At 43.3% G+C, this 22,528-nt stretch overlaps 1 protein-coding gene across 1 annotated transcript; it reads left to right on the top strand.

The window, feature by feature from the left end:
* Positions 1-5,504: 5,504 nt before the first annotated feature.
* Positions 5,505-21,428, top strand: rbm38 (RNA binding motif protein 38). Its single transcript, XM_053424183.1, has 5 exons — positions 5,505-5,844; positions 6,074-6,084; positions 7,674-7,782; positions 10,209-10,263; positions 19,904-21,428. Exons 1-5 carry the CDS (start codon positions 5,619-5,621, stop codon positions 20,253-20,255), a joined length of 753 nt encoding a protein of 250 aa, XP_053280158.1. The 5' UTR covers positions 5,505-5,618; the 3' UTR covers positions 20,256-21,428.
* The last annotated feature ends 1,100 nt before the right edge of the window (positions 21,429-22,528 follow it).

Raw genomic sequence — 22,528 nt, 5'->3', positions numbered from 1 at the left:
GTGTGTGTGAGTGTGTGAGCGTGTGTGAGTAAGTGTGTGCGTGTGTGTATGTGTGTGTGTGTGTCCGTGTGCAGTGCTGCGCTCTCACCAGACGGGGGAGTGAAGTTCCTTTCCTTTGGACACATGGCCAGTAGTTGCAGTCTTGCGACGTGAGGAAATCGACAGAGAGACACACACACAGGGTTCATGAAAATCAGAAACACTGTGACTCATTCACACACATGAAGACTGTCAGACAGCTCCGGGACTCCTCGTGTGGACTGTAGTTTTTTAACAATCCTCTCTTTACGAGCAGTGTGCGTACCTCAGTAAACGCACAGCTCGCTGGACCAAACCAGTGAAGGTGGGCAGGCATTTGCATCGATCATGAACTCGGACAAAACGTAGGTGCGGGACCCCCTCTCCTTCGTCGAATGTACCACGAGGCCGTGTTCAGATTTCCTTCTCCTTGTCTCTGATCTTTGTGGGATTTTCTCAAATTTGCCATCTCCCTCTGCTGCTCCTGGAAGAAATATCTGCGAAGAAAAAACAAAACCCCCGGTCTCTAGACGAAGAGCCATCCGATTGTGACACTCAGATGAATGTCATGAAGCAGTAGCACATTGTTTGGCTCCTCCAGGACGCTGCTGGGCTGAAGTACGACTGATTTACTTGTTGGCTGATTGCACTTTAAGAAAGGCAACATCGAAAGGATTGTGGCAATATAGAGGCCTTTACCCAAGAAATGACACATAGCAGCAGAAGTTTACTGTTTATTTTCGTGTGTGGGTGTGTTTTCCTCTCCGAGAAATGGGGTCTGTTGACTGGGAATGGGTAACCATGCTGATCTTTGTTCTAAAGCGGGAACCAGTAGAAAGGCAGTAAGCACAGATTTTATCCTCCCTTCTACAGCGGAGCGACTTTATTACAACCCAGAGAAATTCATAGTTTTAAAGTCGTTTTAAACAAAAGATCATTTGGACTTTTGATCAATGTTCAAATCTCCGCTTATATTTATACAGAATCGGGAGGAGGGCGTTTTATCATTCCAGAGGGGATTTTTAAAATCCAGATATTTTGGTTATTTTGCACCAATTTCCAGTGTTGCAGAAATTAAAAGTATAGTCGGTGATTAAATTGATATATCTGACACACACACACACACACTGAGAGGAAGTGTGAGCATTCAGTGTAGCGCGCAGATTTCTAGCAATAATCCTTCCTCCTGGTTTTCCTCTGAGGACAAAGCTGAAGCATCATCTACTCAAAGCGACGGTACTGCAGTATTAGACGTGATGTCTCGTTTTCTTGGAGCCGTTTTATTCCTTTGTTTGTCTGTGAATATGAATTGTAAATATGCTTCAAATGTACTATATATAAATATATATATGCTTTTGTAGGTCACATACTGTTTTTGCACAGATTGTAAGGCTTGATATTTAAAAGTGTAATTTTCTTATTCCGTCATAGGTCAGCTTTTATTTCCAGTAGTTATGCCACCGGTTGTAAAGGAGGTTTGTGAACGGTGTGGGTGGATTCTCTCTCCCGCTGCCGCTCTCTCTCTTTACTCAGACATAGTCGTAGCTGAACAGGTGCTAGCCAGTAATTATCTCTTGAATAAATTATTTTTTCCTTTGGCAAAAAAATAAATAAAAATCCAACACAAAATATGCCTGTATACGAAAAAGAGTTGACACATGATTGTGTTTGGCTTCAAGGGGCCCAGACGTCTTATCAGTATGTGAGGTTGATGATTAAGTTTTTTTTTGTTCTGATCCTGAATCTCATGCTTCCACACGTGAGCTTCACTCCTCCTGAGATTTCTGTGCTTTGGCTTTTCCTGATTTCGGCCTCACATATGAGAATTTGAAAATCAGCGTTAAACTGTGTTTGTTGGTTTGTTCACAGATGTTTGTTTTTTTTGTATCCTGATGGAAGCGACACAAGAAAGCATTTAAATCCCAGAACGGACTGTTTCCATTTTTTTGTTGACATTTTGAGTTTTGCCTGTTATTTTCAACGTGTTTCCTGTGAAGCTTCTTGTTCAGAAATCTACCTTCGAAAGGCAACATGCTCAATCCAAAGATTTTTGTTTGTCATTCTGCGGTGCGTAGAAAACAGTTCCTGACGTAGATCGTGCAAGTTCTCATGTGTGCTTTTATTGTTGCACATAACCTATGATATACATTGAACTAAATATGTTTAATTGCATATATTATATCCCCCCCCCTCCGTATGAGATAGAGTAGAGACCAGTCTGCTGAGGTGGTTTTGGCTTTTTGTTTGTGCTTGTTTCTTCCTTCCTGTAGAACTTACACCCAGTTGAATTGTGGTGCCGCAAACGGTTATTTCACCTGAGAATGTCTTGAGCGGAGAGGACTCATGATTGATGTCATTATGTCTCAGACCAGTAGCTCGGAGTTTGTCAGTTTTGTTTTGTTTGTTTTTTTCAAATCCTGATCTCTATGAAGAATATGAAAGATTGATCTACAAGTATTAGAAGAAAATGCCTGTGTTTTGCTTAAAGAAAAAGAGAAGACACATCTGGGAAACTTACAGTCATAACTACAGGATGTAAAATACTATTGCGTTTTTTTCTTACCTTGTTCCTTGATGTTAATATCGATGTAAATATAAATTTATATTTAAACATTACACTGTGTCTGCTGTTTTATTGCATGTTATATCACATTGTGCAGAAATGGATTCAGATTTTGAAGGAGATCTTTGTGGCACATCCTCAAAAAGACGAGAGCCTCCTCTCAGACTCGCTCCTCTCGGTGACATTCACGTCCACGCCGGCGTCTGCAGCGGCGAGTTCATCTGCCGCTAACACTCGTTTTTAATCACGCCACTTTTATCCACTCACAGATTTAAAGAGATCTCCCAGCTCAAGGTCAACCCTGACTGTTTGTGTAAAGACTCCTTCAACCCTCACACTAGCACCAATTACCAAAAGAAAATGTTTTATTATTCCATCATAGTTTTTCTTATCCACACCACGTTTGGATTTTGGTATGACTGTGTTTCTCCATTACTTTGGTCCAGAATCAAACATCTCGACAACTAATCTGCGATGAAACTTCTTCAGACATCAAAATGTTTTGAATCCTAATGACTTAGTTACCATGAATTCTTTGGCATTTCCTCCATGATGGGTCATGATGTTTGACATTTGTGATTATGTCTCAACATCTGTTCAATGTACCGCCATGAAAAGTGATTCTCGCTCTCATGCTCCCCTCAAGATGACATCTCGCCATCAGGAGAAATACATTTTAAATCGTACATTTTTGTTATTAAAAATTTTGCTTATTATTAGGAATTATTATTTCCAATTCATGGCTAATAACACTCTAATATGCCTCAGTTATGCAAATTGTCAAATGCTGACATAGTAAAACATAAACAAAGATGGTAGCAATCATAATAATACATTTCCGAAATACCTTTAATACTTTAAATGCAGCTCAAAGCGCTTCACATAAAATAAAACAAATAAAGTAAAAGACATAAAAACATATAGAGGTACGCAAATCAATACAGACATGATTACAAAGTTATTATAACAACCAAAAGAGGATAAATAATAAGCTAAAAAAGAACCATGGCAAAACAAGTCTGATGAATATGGTAAATATTATATTAACTAAGGAACAACAGTAGCATTGTCATAAAGCATTGCTAGGAAGTTCAAGCATTAGTTACTAAAGTCAGTAATGTCTTTTCCCAAACCCACCGTGCCTTTAGAATCCTTACATGTTTAAATAATAATAATAGCTGCAGTTATTGTGATTGTAAAACACCCACAATTGCATCACGATGACCAAATACTGACTTAATTAGTTATATACTATATAGCTGTACATTATTAAAATAATCATAATCATAATTACATGAAAATAACCTGGATTGACAGTAATTTCATCCATAAACTACGTCGTATCAGCAGGAAGACCCTCAAAGACTTTACTCTCCCTCAAACATTAGTTAAACAAGTTAAAAGTAATGAATAAATAAATCAAAACCAAAGCTCTGCTTTCATAAAAATCATGAATTAAAAATGAGACATCTGGTGTCTAAATTTAACTGGTGATCTCCGCAGAAATAAAAGATGCTCCAACAGATTCTGTGGAGAATTTTATGTTCTGGGTTTTCAACGCCTTCAGAATCAAGACAATCACAGTCTAGTGGGTTGGTCACCTACAAGGAATTCACTTTGGTGTTTTGATGCATAATCCAGAAGATGAGAAGAAAAAAGATGAAGTGCTTAGAATAAAGTAAACAATTATTTTCAGTAAAAGGTTTCACAGTCTCCAGTGCAGACAGTGAAGACAGCAAATACATATTCTTCATATAATCCTGTCGGGCTCAGCAATATGGTAAAAAATACACTCAAGATAAAAAAAATTATTTCAGCTGATATCATTTATTATTACGATAAATACATTAAAACCAATAATGTGTAAAACCTCCTCACTTGTAGCATAGGTTTACTGAACTTTTTTTTTGCCACTATTGATTCAAATGTATTTGAAATAATTCCTGTCATTGTATTACGACTCAGCTTTAATAATCCTCACTCTGTTCTGTTTGTGCTGTTTTTCTTTCACTACTGCCATGTGTGGGGGGTTTCCTGTGTATGTGTGTGCATGTGTGTGTGTGTGTGTTTCCATACTTGTTTTTGTTGCCTTGTCAGGACTTTTTCCTGAATTGTCACTGACCTTCTCAGGACCTTGGGGGACCAAGCTCATTCCTAATGAGGTCAAAATAGAGGTCCTGGTTAAGGTTAGTGGTAAGATGTAACTTGTGTTTAGGTTAAGTTTAGGGTTAGGCATGGATTGGTTAAGGTTCACGTTATTTATCACGGTTTGGCTGGACTGTCCACAATGAATGGAAGTCAATGCAAAGTCCTAACAAGGATAGTTGTCCAAATGAAGGCTTACAAATAGGTTTAGGTTTGGGCAAGAGTTAGAGTTGTAATGGTTAATGCTTGTGTGTGTGTGTGTTTCACATATTACTTGCAGCATATTGTGGGGCCCCCTAAATCTTTTTACATCGTCACATTATGGGGACAAAAGTCAAGGACCCATAATGTAAACCACTACATTTTAAAGTGAAGACATATTTTAAGGTTAGGTTAATGTTAGGTTTAGGTGATGTTAAGGGTTAAGGTTTGTATATGTGGTTAAGGTTAGAGTTAGTGTGCAGGAAGTGAATGTAAGTCAATGTGATGTCCTCTGAAGTCATGGAGACACCGACTGTGTGTATGTGTGTGTGTGTGTGCGTGTGTGTCAGCAGCAGCAGGGTGGAGCAGGAGGCGGGATGCTCCAATGAAAAAGACGCACCGCCCGTCCATTGGAGCAGACGCGCAGTGGGCGCACGCAGGACGCGCCTCCAGAAGCTTAAAGACTGATGTTTTTTTCCAGGACACGAGACGAGAGGGAGGGAGACACCTGTCGGGAGGACAGAACATCCAGCTGCTGCGTGAGAAACATCTGGAGGCTGCGTGTTTATAGCCATGGACGCGCGGTTCTCGTCCCTGTAGCCTCTCGGTGACCGAGGCGCGTAAAGTTGTGTTTCTTTGTGCCATCCCATCTCTCGCTGCTCTCTCCGTTTGTCTCTCTCCCTCAACCCGCATGAGTTCTCCGCTGTTTGTGCGTCAGCTGCTCGGGGTCCCGTTAGAAATAATGCACCCCACCATGGAGAAGGACACAACTTACACCAAGATCTTTGTCGGCGGGCTGCCCTATCACACCAACGACGCGTCACTTCGGAAATATTTCGAGAGTTTCGGGGACATCGACGAGGCGGTGGTGATCACGGACAAGCAGACGGGGAAATCCAGAGGATACGGCTTTGTGAGTTCATCCAATGTTTATCTGGTGGAGCGATGTGGATTTAACAGCTTCTCTGGAGGGGGGGGGGGGGGGGGTGGACAGTTTCAGTCAGTAATGGGGTTAAAACGACCTTATCATGAAAGTTAATTGTATTCGTATTAATCTCCTGGTTATGATTACTGTCTCCTGCAGTTTTATGTTTTGTCTTCATGAGCCTCGGAGCTGCACACACTGACACTTTGTTCCAGTTGCAGCCATGTGCGATGTGTCTGGTGGTGCCAGTCACATGCTTGAGGCATGAGTAGCAGGTTATTTCTTAAATGTGTGTCATCAATTATCTCTGGAGTCCCAACGTCCACCCCCACACACACACAGCGACACACACACAGCACAAAGAGAGACATCTGTCCACAGCTGCACCAGTTTATACCAACTCAAGGGGATCTTTGTGTGTGTGTGTGTGTGTGTGTGTGTGTGTGTGTGTGTGTGTGTGTGTGTGTGTGTGTGTGTGTGTGTGTGTGTGTGTGTGTGTGTGTGTGTGTGTGTGTGTGTGTGTGTGTGTGTGTGTGTGTGTGTGGACCATTTGGAGCCCACAACCAAAGGGAGGGCATTGTGACTTTGTGAGGACCTGTTGGCAGGTCCTCACAAATTCAAATGGCTGTTTTAGGGTCAGGTTAGGATTAGGGGCCACGGGCACCAAGGTAACTTTATGTCTTTGTCGTTTTTTTTGTATATATTTTTATATTACGGACTCAGAAGATATTAGGGTCCGGTATTTAGTCGTGATGGTTGAGGTTGGGGTGAGGGGCTGGCAAATACATTGTGCCAATGAATGTCCTCACTAATATAGAAGTACAAGAGTGTGTGTGTGTGTGTGGGAGAGGGTGGGGGGGGGTGTCTTTGTTCACAGAGGTGTGACATGTCAGTTGGCACTGCAAGATAAGGCTGCAGTAGTTTCATTTTGACTTCCTCCCTCGCAGCCCCCTCAGCCCCTCCCCCCACCCCCCTCAGCTTGGATGGTTTTATGTTGTTCGTGTGTGCGACTGTGAGTTTGTGCGTTCCAAGACAAAAAAGGCAGAGAGGAATTTGTGTGTTCTGTACTCTGACCCCTGAACAGAGCAAATTATCTCTGCCTCGCCGTGGCCAATGAGCCAATCAGCTGAGGTGGTGGGTGTGTGTTGTGTTGCCCCCCCCCCCCCCCCCCCCCAAGTAGTCTTTAATTCCCAGCAGCAGCTTCTTGAATGATTTCAAACCATCCGGTTTGCATGAGAGTCAAGAGTCTGATTCTGTGAAACAAAAGCAAGCGTGGCGGCTTGGTTTCCAGTGGCCCGTTTCTTGGTGGTTTAGTTGTGTACAGACTGTGTGTGTGTGTGTGTGTGTTTGTGTGTAGCTGCACTGTGTGTGTCCTCACCATCTCCACTCCTTCCCACTGCTATCTGCCCACACGTCGACTCACTCCCTCAAGGAAGAATCCAGTATCTCATCCTTGGCAGCCCAGTGTGAAAAAAAACACGAATCTGCCTCCTACGTATCAGCCCACACCAGAGCGTACACACAGCCGATGCTCCACTGGAAGCATTAAAACACTCTTAATTGCTTCATGAAGTGCAGTCAGTGTTTCCTCACGCTTTCAGCTAAAAGATTGAATCATTTGAGGAGAGACTAGGAGCAGCTCCCCGAGGGCCGCCCCGCTCTGGGTCTGTTGCTTCATCGGAGCGCTCATGTCAGGATCACTCCCTCCGCTCCGGATAGAGAAGCTTTCACATGATGCGATGATGTTGCCTAAAGAGTTTAACCAGAGTGATGTTAATGTGAGATGCTGTGACATTGTCAACAGGTGACCATGGTGGACAGAAGGGGGCGGCGGAGCGGGCGTGCAAAGACCCGAACCCCATCATCGACGGCAGGAAGGCCAACGTGAACCTGGCGTACCTGGGGGCCAAACCTCGCAGCGCGCAGACAAGTAAGTGTGTGAGATCACAGCCCCAATACTACAAATCATGTAACTTAAAGGGTACGACACAGGTACTCTGATTACTTTCTGATTTCTCTACCCCGTCTGTCGTTCCCATTCCCGGTAAAACAGGTCAATAGGAGTAGGAGCTCCGCCCAGGCCCAACAGTTCCCCTAGAAAACCACATGTATATTCTCAAAATGTGGATTTTGATCTGGACCTGCACCGCATTGTAAACACTAATGGATATCAGTTCCTTAAATATGCCCCGATTTTCTTTCATCAACAGGAAATAGGTGAAAACGTAAAAAAACACGCCAATGTGGTAATAGGTCCAATAGATTTTACGAAATCCAGCTAAATAATAGACAAAAAGCATAATCACCTTGGCAGAGGTGATTGTTTGTCTTGTTAAAGTTTGTGAGTCATACAAACCTCTAACATGTTCATGCATGGATCGTAATTTTCTAGTATCCAATGTCGTAAGTCAACTATGAAAACTGGCCCCAGACAGGAAATATATTACTTTTGAAGTTTTCCTCAATGTTATGCTACCATCAAATTATCATGAATTTGAGAGATAATACTGTTCTGGATTATTATTGTGGTGTTTTGATTTTTAATGGAGAATTGAGGCAGTAGCTGCAGATAGAAAACATGGAGAGGGAGGGAGGGGGGGGGGGGGGGGGTAGGGAGGAGCATGATGCGCAACAATGGTTCTGAGCAGAAAAACAAACCTTACAACAACACTGACTGTGTTTACATGTGCACTAGTTTCTCCTCCTTGTGTTGCACATGCAAACACCAGACCCTGGTTTCGGGGACCTGGATATGATCGGTGGAATCCTCCAACAGAAACCAGGATTACTGAAGCAATGTAAACACCTGATCCAGGTTCCTCTTCTGCCTCTCTCAGATGTGACAGCAGATAATAGTTATGCAGAATAAAAACACACTTTAAACCCTTAAGTCGTTGTTTGAAAACGACCACTTGAAATCTGAGGGTTTCCTGAAGCGCTTTGAGAATTACTGGTGTTTACAAAAAACTTTAATTAGTCAGCCTCTGAAGCAGATAGACATAACGTTAAACAAGCATGCAATAGCATAAACATTTGACTTTCATTGTAAATCATTTCCTTAAACATATGATTGTGAATGAGGAAGACACCAAATGAAAAGTAAAATTGTATTGTCAATTTTGTTTTGACGAATACAGGATAAAGTTACATGCAGGTTGAGATGTAGAGCCATCCTATCGCACCTGCAGCTGGACTATAAAACATCTGGATATGAGATATGAATTATTGAGTTTAAAACATCCTACCCTGAATACCATCAAACCGTGGTGCTAATGTGTTTGGAAACAGTCCTCAACCCAAGACAATAAAGCAGATTGATGAGAAAAAAAGAAAAGCAGCTAAATGGCCTCCTTGTTGGTTTTTAAGCTTCGAAAATCTATCTTAAGTGTAATAAATGAACGTACTAATTTGAGGTTGGTGGGATAAAACATGCAAAACCACTGGTATGCTCATCACCCAGCCGAGTGTCTCTGCTCATTCCCACCATACATCCGCACAGCTTTCATGCCGCCGGGGCTTTTTTCCAGCGTACCAGCAGCGAACACGCTTTCGTGCTTTCACCCTCCGATGTTTTCACTGCTTCTCCCTCGCTGCCTCATTTAATGCTCGCTGGCTGAAAGACCACAGAGTGTAGGTGTGATTGACAAACAACCACTGACTGTGTGTCCCTATTCCTGGACCAGTGCTGCGACGCAACTCCCCGAGCTGGCAGCTGATGGGAGATGGCAAGCGCTTGGTATTTTGCTGTGCTCTCTTGAGCGTAAGCGAGAGAAAGGGAGAGAGAGAGAGAGAGAGAGAGAGAGAGAATAAGAAGAGCGAGAGGGGACGAGACTGTTAAGACTGTCTCTGCTTTGTCCTGGCAAAGAAAGGAAACGTGCATTTAGACGTGTGCACGAACAAAAGAGGAGGGCTGATGAAGTCATGAGTCTCTACAGTAAACGGGAGGAAGGAGTGAATAGCTGCAGGAATGTGGAGACGAAGCGAGAGGGAGGGGGGGTGTGGGGGGGCAGAGAGGGAATCGGATAAGTTTCTCCTTTCTTACTCATCCTCAGCTGATTCCTGGTGAACTCTGGAGGCAGCGAGGTCACAGATGTTTGTGAGCAATAGCAATGGATGTGTGAGCGTTTCGAGCATATGTGTGTGTGTGTATGTTTGAGTGTGTGTGTGTGCCAACAGTCTGTGATTCCCTGGTATACATGCTAACATCTGAGACAAACACGCAGAGACAGAGAGAGAGAGAATCGGGTCTGTCCTTGTCCGCCCGTCTCTTTCATCGCGTGTGCTGCAGATCGCTAAAACATCCCCACGGCCTCTCTCTCTCTCTCCCTCTCTCACTCTCTCTCTCTTTGTCTGCAGGTCTCTCTGTTGGAGTTCAGCAAGTCCATCCTACGTGGGCTCAGAGGCAATATGGGTAAGATGGAGAAGAATCAATACCTCTCTTTCCACCTCTCTCCCTCACCTCACCTGCCCCCTCCTCCTCTTCCTCCTCCTCCTCCTCCTCCTCCTCCTCAACACTATACACTTCACTCCTCCGTCCTTGACATTAGTGTGAGCTCTGCCTCCTGCTCTGAGGTTTTGTGTTGGTTAGTGCCACTCTGCAACGTGAGACAAAGAAGAAGAAGCCCCGTTTGTTGTCACAGCACAAATGACGCTTGTTTAAACGCCGCTTCAAACACACAGTCTTTTCTTTTTCCTTCCTTTTTTTTTTTTAGCCGTGTCTGCACAATGTATATGGATTGGTCTTGTGTTGTCTCTCCGTCTTTCTGCCTTATTAAACTCATGAGGAGCTCAATTCTGGATTTCTGTCACGCATGACTTGGGCTTCACTGAGGCACCGAACCATTTAGTCAAACTACCCTACATCGCTTTTCATTTTCCTTCTCTATCTCCACACACACACACACACACACACACACACACACACACAAACATGCTCAGGCTTCTAAACACAGTGCTGCCATTACCTCTCACATAATCTCGCCTCACATTAGTGCACACAGAGATTGTTGCATGAATCGATTTTGTAATTTTGGTAACCGGTCGTATTGGGTCAGTGGTTCCCAACCTTAAGGGTCAGCACCCCCACCAAGAGGTCACCAGGTTAATCTAAAGTTAGGCAACACCCATACATTTTCAATCTAGAAGGACGTCGACCCAGACGAGTGTTTCAGCTTTGTATCAGGAGTTAACTAGCTTACACACTTAAAAACGCCTGTCACATGACCATTCATGTTCCATTGGCACATGTGTGTTGGTGCTAACAGGAAGCTGATATTGTAAAAAGTAAGGGCAGCGGTTTCTTTTCTCAGACCAACAACGAGGTGGAACTGTTACTGACAGTTTGTGTTTGTCGAGTCGTGGCTGATGAGAACCAATCAGGAAGTGAATGCAGGTCATCCCCTCCTCACGTCTCTGTTTCTGCCCGTCAAGACCACAACGCAGCCCCTGAAGTTTTCAAACTATGTCGGGGGGGCCAGCAGGTTTTTCCAAACTTCTCTGTTCGAGGTGCCCAGGATCAGCTTGTTGTTTCCCCAGGATCCTGCTCTGCCTGGTAACTCACATGAATCCACATGCGAAGGCCTCCCTGAGTTTCAGTGTGAACAGAAAACGTAATGACTAAGTTTGCTGAGTGAAACATGGAGGGTGATTCACTCGCTGTCTGCTGCAGGCTCAGGAGAAACACTGCAGGTCGAGCTCAGCAGCTTCTCGTTGTGTAAGTTGAGCAGAGCTGACTCTTCTGACTACTCTTACTCAGATTGACTCAGATATTCTGTGTTTCACTGTTCCTGAGGTGATCAGAGACGGGGAAACTGTCATCCAGTATCACAGCTGTCGGTTGTGTGTGCATCGACTCTGCAGGCATCACTTCAAATTTAAATATCTGCTTCCTGAGGAGAAAGGTTCTGGATTTCTCTGTAATTTCTCTTTAATTTGAGAAGTTAAAGAGTAGAACCGTGTTTTCTCTAGAGGATGTAGTGGTTTGGAAAACGGACTTTCTGCAGGACGACAAGTTTAGATCCTGCAGCTACAGCAATGCCCATTACAAAACCTCAACTGCTCTGAGTGCTATTAATATTGCAGTCCTCAATTTGTGATTTGTGAATGAGTGATGAGGGAATTGAGGCTGACCCAGATGAGTCGATGAATGAGTGATGATGGGCTGATTGGAAGTCTCCCACAGTGAGGGAGGACAGTCGGAGCAGAAGGAGTCTCTGTTCGTCTCCGCTTCAAAATCACAGCTCTGACACCTGAAGTGTAACAGGCAAAATATCACCTGACACCAACACTAACCTGAAAGACACACACACACACGGACAAGGTGTTGCTTTGTTTACTTGTGTAAAAAACACCTGCTTATTCAAGCGTTAAGCTGTTTGTGACAGTTGTGTGTCTGAGCTACTTCGATGGGATGTGTTGCTTTTATCAGTCCTGTGTGATTGTAGCAAGGATATCTTTAGGCTCTGGACTCTAGGTTAGACAAGGTTGTGTGCGTGTGCGTGTGCGTGTGTCTGTGTGTGTGTCCTCCTAACGTAAATCATTACATCTTAGGGTTGAAGACATGTTTTTAGATTATGGTTATTGTTAGGGTTTAAAATTTAGTTTAAGGTGTAGGTTGAGTTAAGTTTGAGATGTAGATTAAGGGTTAGGGCCAGACAATGATAAAGGAAATCATTGAATGAGTGTGGTCTGTGTGTGTGTGTGTGTGTGCGTGTGCGTGTGTGTGTGTGTGTGTGTGTGTGTGTGTGTGTGAAATGAGTTGAGAGGGTATCTCCAGATGATGTGTTGTTCACTTTCCTCTTCAAACAAACCTCACTGTGAAGCAGAAATCGAAACAATCAGTGGAAGACGTGTCCTGTGAATCTGGTTGAGTTTCGATGTCTGATAATGTTCTGATGGAAAAGGCCGTGTCTGTAGAAGAAGAAGTGAAACCAACATGTTTCACCTTTGCAGATTCACTGTGGCACAGCTGCAAGATGTGGTGACGTTTGGATGAATTTCTTCTCAACAGAAACTTAAACTACGATCTCTGTCACCATCAAAACAAGCTCTCAGTAGTTTGTCTAAATCGTCAGGTGACAATTGACTTATCCTCTTAAATTCATAAACAAGAGAAACAGCATGTTTCAACAGGCGTAATTACAGCCGCAGCCGGTCGAACCTGTACGCTCGTCTGTTTTAGTTCATGTGAACTAGTTTGTGTTTGTCCAGATCTTTCTGCTCCGAGGCTTCTTGTGTCTTTGACATGATCAGTATGACTGCAGTCAGCTTCAAACATCTCTGAGCTCAGTGAAGGCTTTTTAAAGGAGCGAGCTCGAGGTTCAAACCCGTCTGTGCAGCTGATAAAGAAAAGGAGCATTTCTCCATCTTTCATCACAGAAGGATGTTAAAATATCCAGCTTTAAATTGTGTTTAATGACATAGAGCATAGTTGCGTACACAGATACATATTGTAATTGTGAAATAAAATAAAAGAATAAAGATGGAACAATAACATTTCAGCAGCAACATAACACATCTTCGAGGTCCAACAGGTCAATTCAATCAAGCTTCCCCAAATTTCCCACACATAAATATAGGTCTCCTTAAGATGACTAATTTTCTTTATCAAGATCCATCAATTATTCCAGCAGAATTTGATCTCAGACAAAAAAAAGAATGTGAAAAGAAAATTTCTTCCAGTTTTCCCCATCAATCACCACAGACTCTAGTGAGGTCTTATTCCCATGCCTGGCTCCCGGGGGCCTTAGGAGGTCTGACACTCACACATGGCTCTGCCTCCACACTCACACAGCAAATAACCAAGATAAACACAGATAAAGTCAAACACAGCAGGCCTCTGTCTGCCGCTTGGGCATATTTGCTTTGAGTTTTAATATGACAGAGGACGGGCTGGTGCCAAGTGTGGCTCTGAGTTACAGCTGAGTGGTGGCGGTGGAGGGGGGGGGGGGGGCTTCTGTCACTCATGGCGGCCTGTTGTTGCCTTTAGCGCCCGACACATCGGCACGAACGCTTGGCGGAAGAAAAACTCTTCTTTCGGTCGTGTTTTGGGTCCTGCTGTTTCGAGAGAGAGAGAGGAAGGAGACAGAAGTGGTGTGAGACTGAGGGGCGGCGGTGGCAGGGGCAGGGACTTCCTGTTCGGGGGGGGGGGGGGGGGTTCACGCACACCTGTGGCCTGGTGTAGCAGCAGCTTTGGGGGTCGGTGGTAGACGTGACGCCGGTGCTCGTCTCTGTCTGTGAAAAATGTTCCTCAGAGGAGAACCAGTGGATCTGGAAACAGCCTCCGTGGGCGCCGACACATTTGTTAAACTAGTTTGTTCGCTCTTCCTCTGTTTCCTCTTTGTCTTCCTCCCCCTGCTCATGATGTTTTCTTTCTCACCTGCTTCTCCTCCTCCTTCTCTTCTCTCTCAGCCGGTAGTGTTAGTCTCTCGGTCAGGAGGGGGTTGAGGTAGTTGACGAGTCCTCGGGTGTATTGTCCTCTCAGGGACGCAATTAAGGAGAGGCAGAAATTAGGAGAGACCCTTCTGTTGCTTGATTTGAAAAAAAAGGATCATATTTGAAGCTTTTCACAGAACATCAAGCTCCTGTTTTATTCGGTTCAACTCAATTGTATTTGACTATGTGACAAATGTCAAAGGCATTTTAGAGAGTGGAGACAGAGGAGAAAAAAAACTGACTTTTGACAGAAACATTGTGAATTTGTGTGTTAAATGATGATAATCTGCATTTGCACTTTTAAATTTTTCAGTTTTAAACTTGTTTTTTCTGTTTTTTGAATATGCCTTTTAACGCTAAACTCTGCTCCTGTTCCTCTTTTAACGATGCATTTTGCAAAAACACATCAATCCTTGATTGAACATAATTGTTAACTATAATTTAAGGTTAAAGATTTTTTACTGCAGGCAACGCATAGTAAAACATATCAACTACCAGGACAAGAGCGAGGCGAGAAGCAGAGAGAGAGAGAGATTCATTTTTTGGGGCCGATGTTGATATGATTTTAGAAAGTTAAGTATTTCTGCCAGTTAAGGGCCACACATCACAAAGTTAATTTGAATTTATCTCATCTAACAAATGACTCATTCAAATGTGCATCAAGTGAAAGTGAAACATAAAATATTTTGATCCATTAAACCGACGTGTTCATGAGAGATTAACGCTGTTTGCACATCTTATCTCAGACATGTGGAAATGAACAGGACGTCCAGTGACATGATTTGTGCAGCACCATTAGGAGAACAGAGCCGGTCTCTTTCCACACAGACTCCCTTCTCTCTCTCCTTAGCAGTACCCAAGGTCAGGTTGTAGATAAAGGGACGACTCACAGATCATTTTATAGCATCTACGCTCAGGGAGACTTTCACACTTAATTCAAACACCTACATGTAACATGGAGGGTCAGTGTCTCCAGTCTTTCGTGGACGTGTTGTTGGAATTGGTGACGCGAGGTGAAGGTTGGGACGCTGCATGAGACATCTTCAGATTTCAGACATCAGCTGCTGCCGGAGTTTTCCTTTCACCAGCTTCCAGAAAAACTCATCTTCTCCAGATCGTGCTGCAGTCTCCATATTATTTGTATTAATCAAATTGAAGTGCATTTCTTGCTCGCTGACATGAGAGCTGAGTGTCCTGCGCTGATGTTGGCCTTTCTGTCTGTCACCCTCCCTCAAGCTGTGTGTGTGTGTGTGTGTGTGGCAAGAGGACGGGGGGGTCATATGTGTGTGCGTCTCCATGAGTGTGTGTTAGTGTCTTTGACTCACCCTCCTCACATCCTTCATCTGAACTATTAAAAGCGTGTCCGTCCTGAGGCATGAAGGATACGATGGCTGATCCTTCACCCCTGCTCCTCTCCCTGCTCCTCTCCCTCCCACTCATTCCTCGCTCAAGGAGTCCCGACCTTGACCCACGACGGATAAAACAACAACAGCAGAACTGCAGATGTTTCGTTTTTTTTATTTTTATTTCATTCCCCGTCACTCAGTACACCCTCTGTCTCTTTAATCCTGGTTCTGAGGAAGGACAGTGAGGGGGAGTGCAGCAGAGGAAGCTGCTGGCTGCGAGGGAGTAAACCCAGAGAGGGGATGGAGAGGGGAGTCAGTGGAGGTTATTCTGCTCTCATGGGTCTGTTAGTGAGCGTACACCCATGCAGCTGCGCCAATTAGCCCTGCCATGTCTGAAACCCCCCCTTCAACACACACACACACACACACACACTCACACAAACGCACACACTATCCTCTTCTACGCTGCACACAACCTGTTAATTGTGGATTGTGGAATATTTGCTTTGTGATTCATGTCCGTGTGTGTGTGAGCATGTTTGTGTGCATGTCTGTCTACACCCCTGTGTTTGTGTGTGTGTACATATAAGAGTATAAATGTGTGTTTGACAGCCAGCGATGATGCCAGGCACGGAGAGGACAGAGGCGAAGCTCCCTCTCGTACGATGCCGCTGTCACATTGCATCAGTCAGGGCGGTGCAGGCGGTGCAGGCGGTGCAGGCGGTGCAGGCAGCGGCAGGCAGCCGTGGAAATGACACTGCACTTCTGCTCCGGGAGACGAGTGGAGGGAGTGAGGAGAGACGGGATGAAGAGAGAAGCGTTGTTAGCTCCAGCTTTGTTTTGACTTCACGTTGGGGCGTCTCATTTGTCTGCAGGTTAGATCTGTGACAGGTTGCTGCAGAAAAAAGGCCTGAAAACTTGATTTCCTCACCGAGTTTCTTACTGTGAGCGATGGACGCCTAATGTTCTGCCACAGTTTGATAAGTTTTGGTTATTTGACGTGAGAGATGTGGGACGAGGCTCAGCTGGAAGGAGATGATGTTATTTCTGTGCACCAGTCAGCAAAGTAACTAAGTACTTTCAACCTATTGAAGTACTTGAGTACAATTTTTAAGGTATTAAAATATATCTTAATTCAATGCAACTTTCTACACCGCTATCTCTCGAAAAGAAAAAATATATTTTTAGTACCTTATATTATCAGGCAGCTTAGAAAATACTTCACAGATTAAGATATCACAATCAAAACAGATTGAAGTTAATAAGCAGTATTATTACATTTTAAACTTCACTGGACCACTGACTTTTATGGAAAATGTAACTGGAATATTTGGGACAAAGACAATCATCTACTTGTTTAAAGAAAAGTTAGAATAGAATAGAATACAAAACAATTCAATGAAATACGTTAATTGTTATGCACAGGGTACAATGAAATTAAGTACTTTCTAGAGACTGTGCACGAAGATGGATGACATGACAGCTCCTCAAAACTGAAGCCAAAGCGTTTCAATCGCCCCCTGGTGGATGGCCAAGGTACAGCTCAGCTCATGAACCACGTCTCGTCCATGTTAGCGAATGGGACATGGACCCAACTAAAAATGTCATAATACACGTCAAATGAATATTTCTGACATTAAAGATAGTTCTCACTGTGATGGAATATTTGTGGAAGCTGTTGAACTCAGGCAGCAGCTGATGTTTTTTACGCGGAGGAGTTTACTGCAAGCTCGATGCACATCAGAGTAACACAGGCGATTGTCAACCCCAAGTAAGTAGATGTCCCCCCCGACGGATACTTGAATCACGTTTTGTCCGTACCTCTTGCTTCTGATGTAATTTAGTAAAGAGTTTGAGTTGGTTCTTCTCTGTCTGGGGCATTTGAATTAGGTGAAGGGACTGTGTGTGGAATTAGACTCACAACTGATCAAATGTGTGTATCGATGGGACCTAAAGCAACTCCATCCCATGATCGCTACTGCACAGGCTCGGTGCAAGCATATTGGGCTTCATTTCTCTATAGTGGAGTCATGTCATCCATCTTTACTAACTGTTAATGGTTAGTTTAAACAGTTAAAAAGAGAAATGCAATAAAATAAAGAAATATAAATGCACAGAAATACGTCAGATTAACACGTATAATCTATTAGGTAAGTTTAAATGACATAAGGACATTGGAATGCATTGGCAGGTGTAGTTTACTTATTGGTGTGTGTCTTTGTGTGTTGTGTATACAGCAGAGTTTGTGTGAACGGGCCCCAGTGTCTGTGTTTGTTGTGTAATCACGCCTGATCCCTGCCCTCACTGTTTACGGATAAGCAGCAGCCGCCACTCGCCGCTCTGATCACCTGCTCCCCTCGCTGTCAGGTTAATGTCGTTTTAGTGCGCATGTTAAATAATGTAGTGTTGTGTTGTTTTAAAGCGCAGCAGCAACACAACCTGGAGCTTCCTATGTGATCACTGCTGATGTTGCCAGATGTAACTGAGACATTTCAGGTTAAGTGGGCAGCCTCGGGCAAGGGCATGACTGAATACAGGAGGACAGAGGAGCGCCGTCTTCTCTCATTACTTTCGGAGTTACAACAATCTCGTGTGTGTGTCTGTGTGTGTGTGCGTGTGTGTGTGTGGTTGATCTACACTCAGAGTTTCATTTTGAAGTATGTTGATATTTCATTTGGAACAAAGCGTTTTCTTTTCTCTTTCTCGGGCCGTGTGCTAATTAAACTTAAACACAAGGGACGAGGTCTATTTAAAGGCGACAGCAACACTGCTGCTAATTGCTCTTAAAGGAAGAAGAAGCCTTTACAGGACTCTGGTTTTTACTATATCCTTCGCCAAGGAGTTCTTTTCGTCTGTTTTTTGTCTGTGTTTGTTTGATAGTTTGCAGGATTACGCAAAAACTACACAACTGATTTTCATGAAATTATGTAGAGGGAAAGAACCCACTAATTTGGGGCGGATCCAGGAAACTCTCTTTAACATAGCCAGATGTTTTTTGACATTTTTACTGACAACCCAGGGTGTTAATGTACAATATCAGGAGTATTCAGTGGGACCGATTTAAATACAAATCTAGATCTAGTGAATTCTTATGTCTTTCCAGAGGGCGACTGTTGGACCTTGGCGGAGACGTGCTCTTCTAGTTTGGGATATAAATAGACGGAGCAGTTAGTGAAGAGTTTTTCTGGTTGTTTATGATAAACAGGCAACACGTGTCCGTCTCTGGTTACCACTGTTGTTAAAATGACATCTGATGATCAGATCAGACCTCAGCAGAAGCAGCGAGTGGCAGCTCGGAACACACAAAGCAGATTGTTCTGACATTGCCTTTCGGATATTCAGACGCATGTTTGAATGAGGTCAGGCCTCTGTGTGTGTGTGCTGGTGTGTGTGTCTGTGTGTGTGTGTGTGTCTAATCCTATATTTGTGTGAAACTCCCTCAGTCTTCTTTCATTTATCCTCTTTCATATATTTGCTCTAAATTCGAAACAGGTACATTTATTATAATTTGCACGTAATGATTATTTTCACTGATTTATTTCTTGATTAGATGATTGATTGTTTGGTCTATTTAAGTCAGAGAATAATAGAAATCTGTCAAGCCGGTGTATGTTAATTACTTATTTTTTCAGATCAATATTCAAAAATAGAAAAACAAATCTTCATTTATTAGCAGGTGTAGAAAATAGCAAATTTTAGCATTTGAGAAGCTTCTGTACAGAAAATGTTGTCATGTAATTTTTGATTAAAAAATTACAGAAACAATGAATCTATATTCAAAGTTTTTTCTGGTTCTCAAATGTGGGAATTTGCTGTTTCCTTTTCTGAATGATAATAAATTGCATCTCAATCATTTCTGGCAGTTGTTCAGAAGAAAAAGACCCAACACTTTGAACTGTAGCAAACTGTGATGGAGGTTCTTTTTCCCTGTGCATGTGTGTTTGTTTGTTTGTTTGTTTGTTTGCCTGTTTGTTAACAAGCAAATATATTTTTTAGTATGCAAAAACTACCCAATCATTAAATTGTATGGAGAGCTGGGGCCGGACCGAAGCAAGAACTTATTGGATTTTGTTTTCAGAAATGGTTCAGGCAGCAGATCCAGGATTTTGTCTTTGTTTTTCAAGATTTTCATTGATTTCTTTTAGAATAATTCTTAGATTTTGATAATGAAATATTTAGTGTATGTAGAGTTTATCCATCTTGGTGCAGATCATTATATTCAGCTCTTCTTTTAAATCTCTGGTGCTAACCCTGGTTCCTCTGTCTGTCCAGGCTCACCCAGCAGTACGTCTACCCCCAGGCGTTCCTCCAGCCCAGCCTGGTGCTGCAGTCCCAGCTCAACCCCACAGCAGCGGCCCTCTCCTCCCCTTATCTGGACTACAGCTCCGCCTACAGCCACTACACCCCCACAGGACTGGAGCAGTATCCTTACAGCCCCTCGCCATCCCCCTCTGGTGGCTACCTCAGCTACAGCTTCTCCCCTGGCACACCGGCGCCCTCTCTCGCGGCGTCCCTGACCCCTCCGGCCTCCATGCCCCCTCCACTGGCTGCACTCACCGCCATGTCTGCTGCCCCGCAGGCCTTCCTCCACTACCCCCTGCACCAGCCCGACCGCATGCAGTGAGCAGCCCTGAGAAAAGAGGATCAGTGGCGGTGGATGGAGTGACGATTCAAAGACAGCCTGACTGTTGAGCTGTGTCGTCATCGGGATGAGACTAAATCACCAGGAAGAGAGTGTGATGTAATCAAAGGGCTTTTAGAAAACACTCGCATTCCTGTTTCTTTCTTTTTTTATATATAATATTGTTGAAATAAATGTTTTATTGTTTCATCAGCATATGATCTGAATGTTTTTTACTAAATGGCAGAAGCCAGGGCCTGGAGTGGGATGACTGGTAATCTCCTGGACGTGTCTCTCACCCGGCTGACTCTCAGTGTGGAGGTCGGAGGCTACCGGAGAGTTCACGGGTAAAGACAATGAGGAATAAGTCTGCTTGACATGATGCTGCGGCGGCAGTTTCTCAGTACGCTACCGAGCCCAACGCTGGATATCAGCCAAGCTGGGAACCGCCTCCTCTCCCAGAGACACAGGTCCAATTACCTGCTCATCAAAGGTTACATGTGTGTCTACGGCCTTAGAGATCTCTCCCCCTCCATACCGGCTTCAATCTGCCATTTTTTTTATTAGTGTCTCATCTCAAATGAACAAAATGGCTGTTGTGTTTCCCTTTTGTTCCTCTGATCCACCACTGCAAGGTTATTACACACAGTTTAACAGAATATGCAATTATGACGATGAAGGATAAGCATGAACAAAGTAGGCAGCACTGGTCGGTGTATTGTTTTTATATTGCTACTCTTTCTCAGAGAAAGACTTTGTCAACACTGAAAACATCATAACAGTCGTCAGATGGCGTTCGGTCATTTGTTCGGGTATTTCTCATCATTTAGGATATTTAAATAACATAGCCATCCACACATATCAAGTACATTTGTTTTGATGTAGGTGTCAAGAAGTAAATGTTGTGGGTGTGTGAGTGTAATTTGTGTCTGTGTGTGTGTGTGTGTGTGACAGAGAAATAGAGCGATGATGCAGTAATCACCAGTGTGAGAACCAAGATTCTTCTCCAGCTCATTGTGCTGGTCAGAGGTGTTTTTATATTTCCCTGCAGCAGAATAAAGACAGATGTTTCAGCGATGACATGGGAAGTCTCTCGGTGCTGTGGCACCACATCAGTGGTTATGAACCAAGCCATACATCAAATATGCAAAATAAAGTGAATATTTCTGAAACAAAGTACATGGCATTGCTCTCTGAGTGTTGGGTGACAGTCTTTGTGGTAAATATCCCACTGGGGTTAATAAAGCGCTATCAGCTGTATCTAACATCTGCTGCGTGTAGGACATTTACATGTGTCGATAAAAATACTTCACTGATCATAAACGATCAGCATTTTGGGAAATAGGCTTTTTTTCACTTTCAAGAGTTAAAACCATCAGCTGCAACAGGCAATGAGCTTTAGGTGGATTTTTAAAACGAGCTGTTTCCCCTTTTTTCACTTTTCATGCTGACCATTTGGTAAATGGACTCTATTTATATAATCTTATTATAAGTGTCATTCATACAGGACTTTATTTCTATCACATACACACACACATCATGCATCATTGAGGGTTATTTGCAGTTTATTATCTTGCCCAAAGGCACTACAGAATGCAGACTGGAGATGCCGGGGATCAAACCTTTTGTTTAGTGGACAACCCACTATCTCTTGAGCCACAGCCGTCCCTGAGCTGAACGTATCTACCCGGCTGTTGGCTGTAGCTTCACATTGTGCATACTGTGTGGTTAATAATACTGCTATCATTTCTTATTTCTTGGATCCAGCAGCCTGGACATGTACAAAGCTGATATTTGTTTTTGAATTTCATATACAGGTGACAGACTAATAAATATAATTGAATATTCAATATTTTACCATCACCAAATCCAATGCAAAGACCAAAAGTGACCTCACATTCTGCTCTCATTACTTTGACTGCACCTCCTCCTGAAACCATTCATTCCTGCTGAAGACATAAATCATTAGAAATAATATTTGCCAGATCAATAAAGTCCCATAGAGCAGGGAACTGTAGTCCTTCTTAAACATATTGTATTTACACATGTTATATGCAGCGTCAGGACAGTGTTTGTGGGATCTATTCAAAATAAACTACAATTCCCAGGTTCCTCATAATGAAGGGATGTGTCATGACGTGGCTCATTGCTGTGGTTTATTTGTAGTTTTTGAATAATGGTTTTGGTCTTTTCATGGGATTTGTTGACTTGAACTGAAATGCACCTGTAGCTGTTTGGTTTGTTCTGGAGTTGGAGTCACACTCTGGTTTATCAGC

Source organism: Pleuronectes platessa, chromosome 6, assembly GCF_947347685.1.
Source record: "Pleuronectes platessa chromosome 6, fPlePla1.1, whole genome shotgun sequence".
NCBI classification, from domain to species: domain Eukaryota; kingdom Metazoa; phylum Chordata; class Actinopteri; order Pleuronectiformes; family Pleuronectidae; genus Pleuronectes; species Pleuronectes platessa.
This window is presented reverse-complemented; position numbering and strand designations above follow the sequence as displayed.

Bases quoted from the DNA above. Each gene is read 5' to 3' on its own strand.
- rbm38 (XM_053424183.1), top strand. From the start codon at position 5,619: ATGAGTTCTCCGCTGTTTGTGCGTCAGCTGCTCGGGGTCCCGTTAGAA. The intron at 7,783-10,208 runs GTAAGTGTGTGA...CTTTGTCTGCAG, and splicing joins ACCTCGCAGCGCGCAGACAA to GTCTCTCTGTTGGAGTTCAG. The intron at 10,264-19,903 runs GTAAGATGGAGA...CTGTCTGTCCAG, and splicing joins TGGGCTCAGAGGCAATATGG to GCTCACCCAGCAGTACGTCT.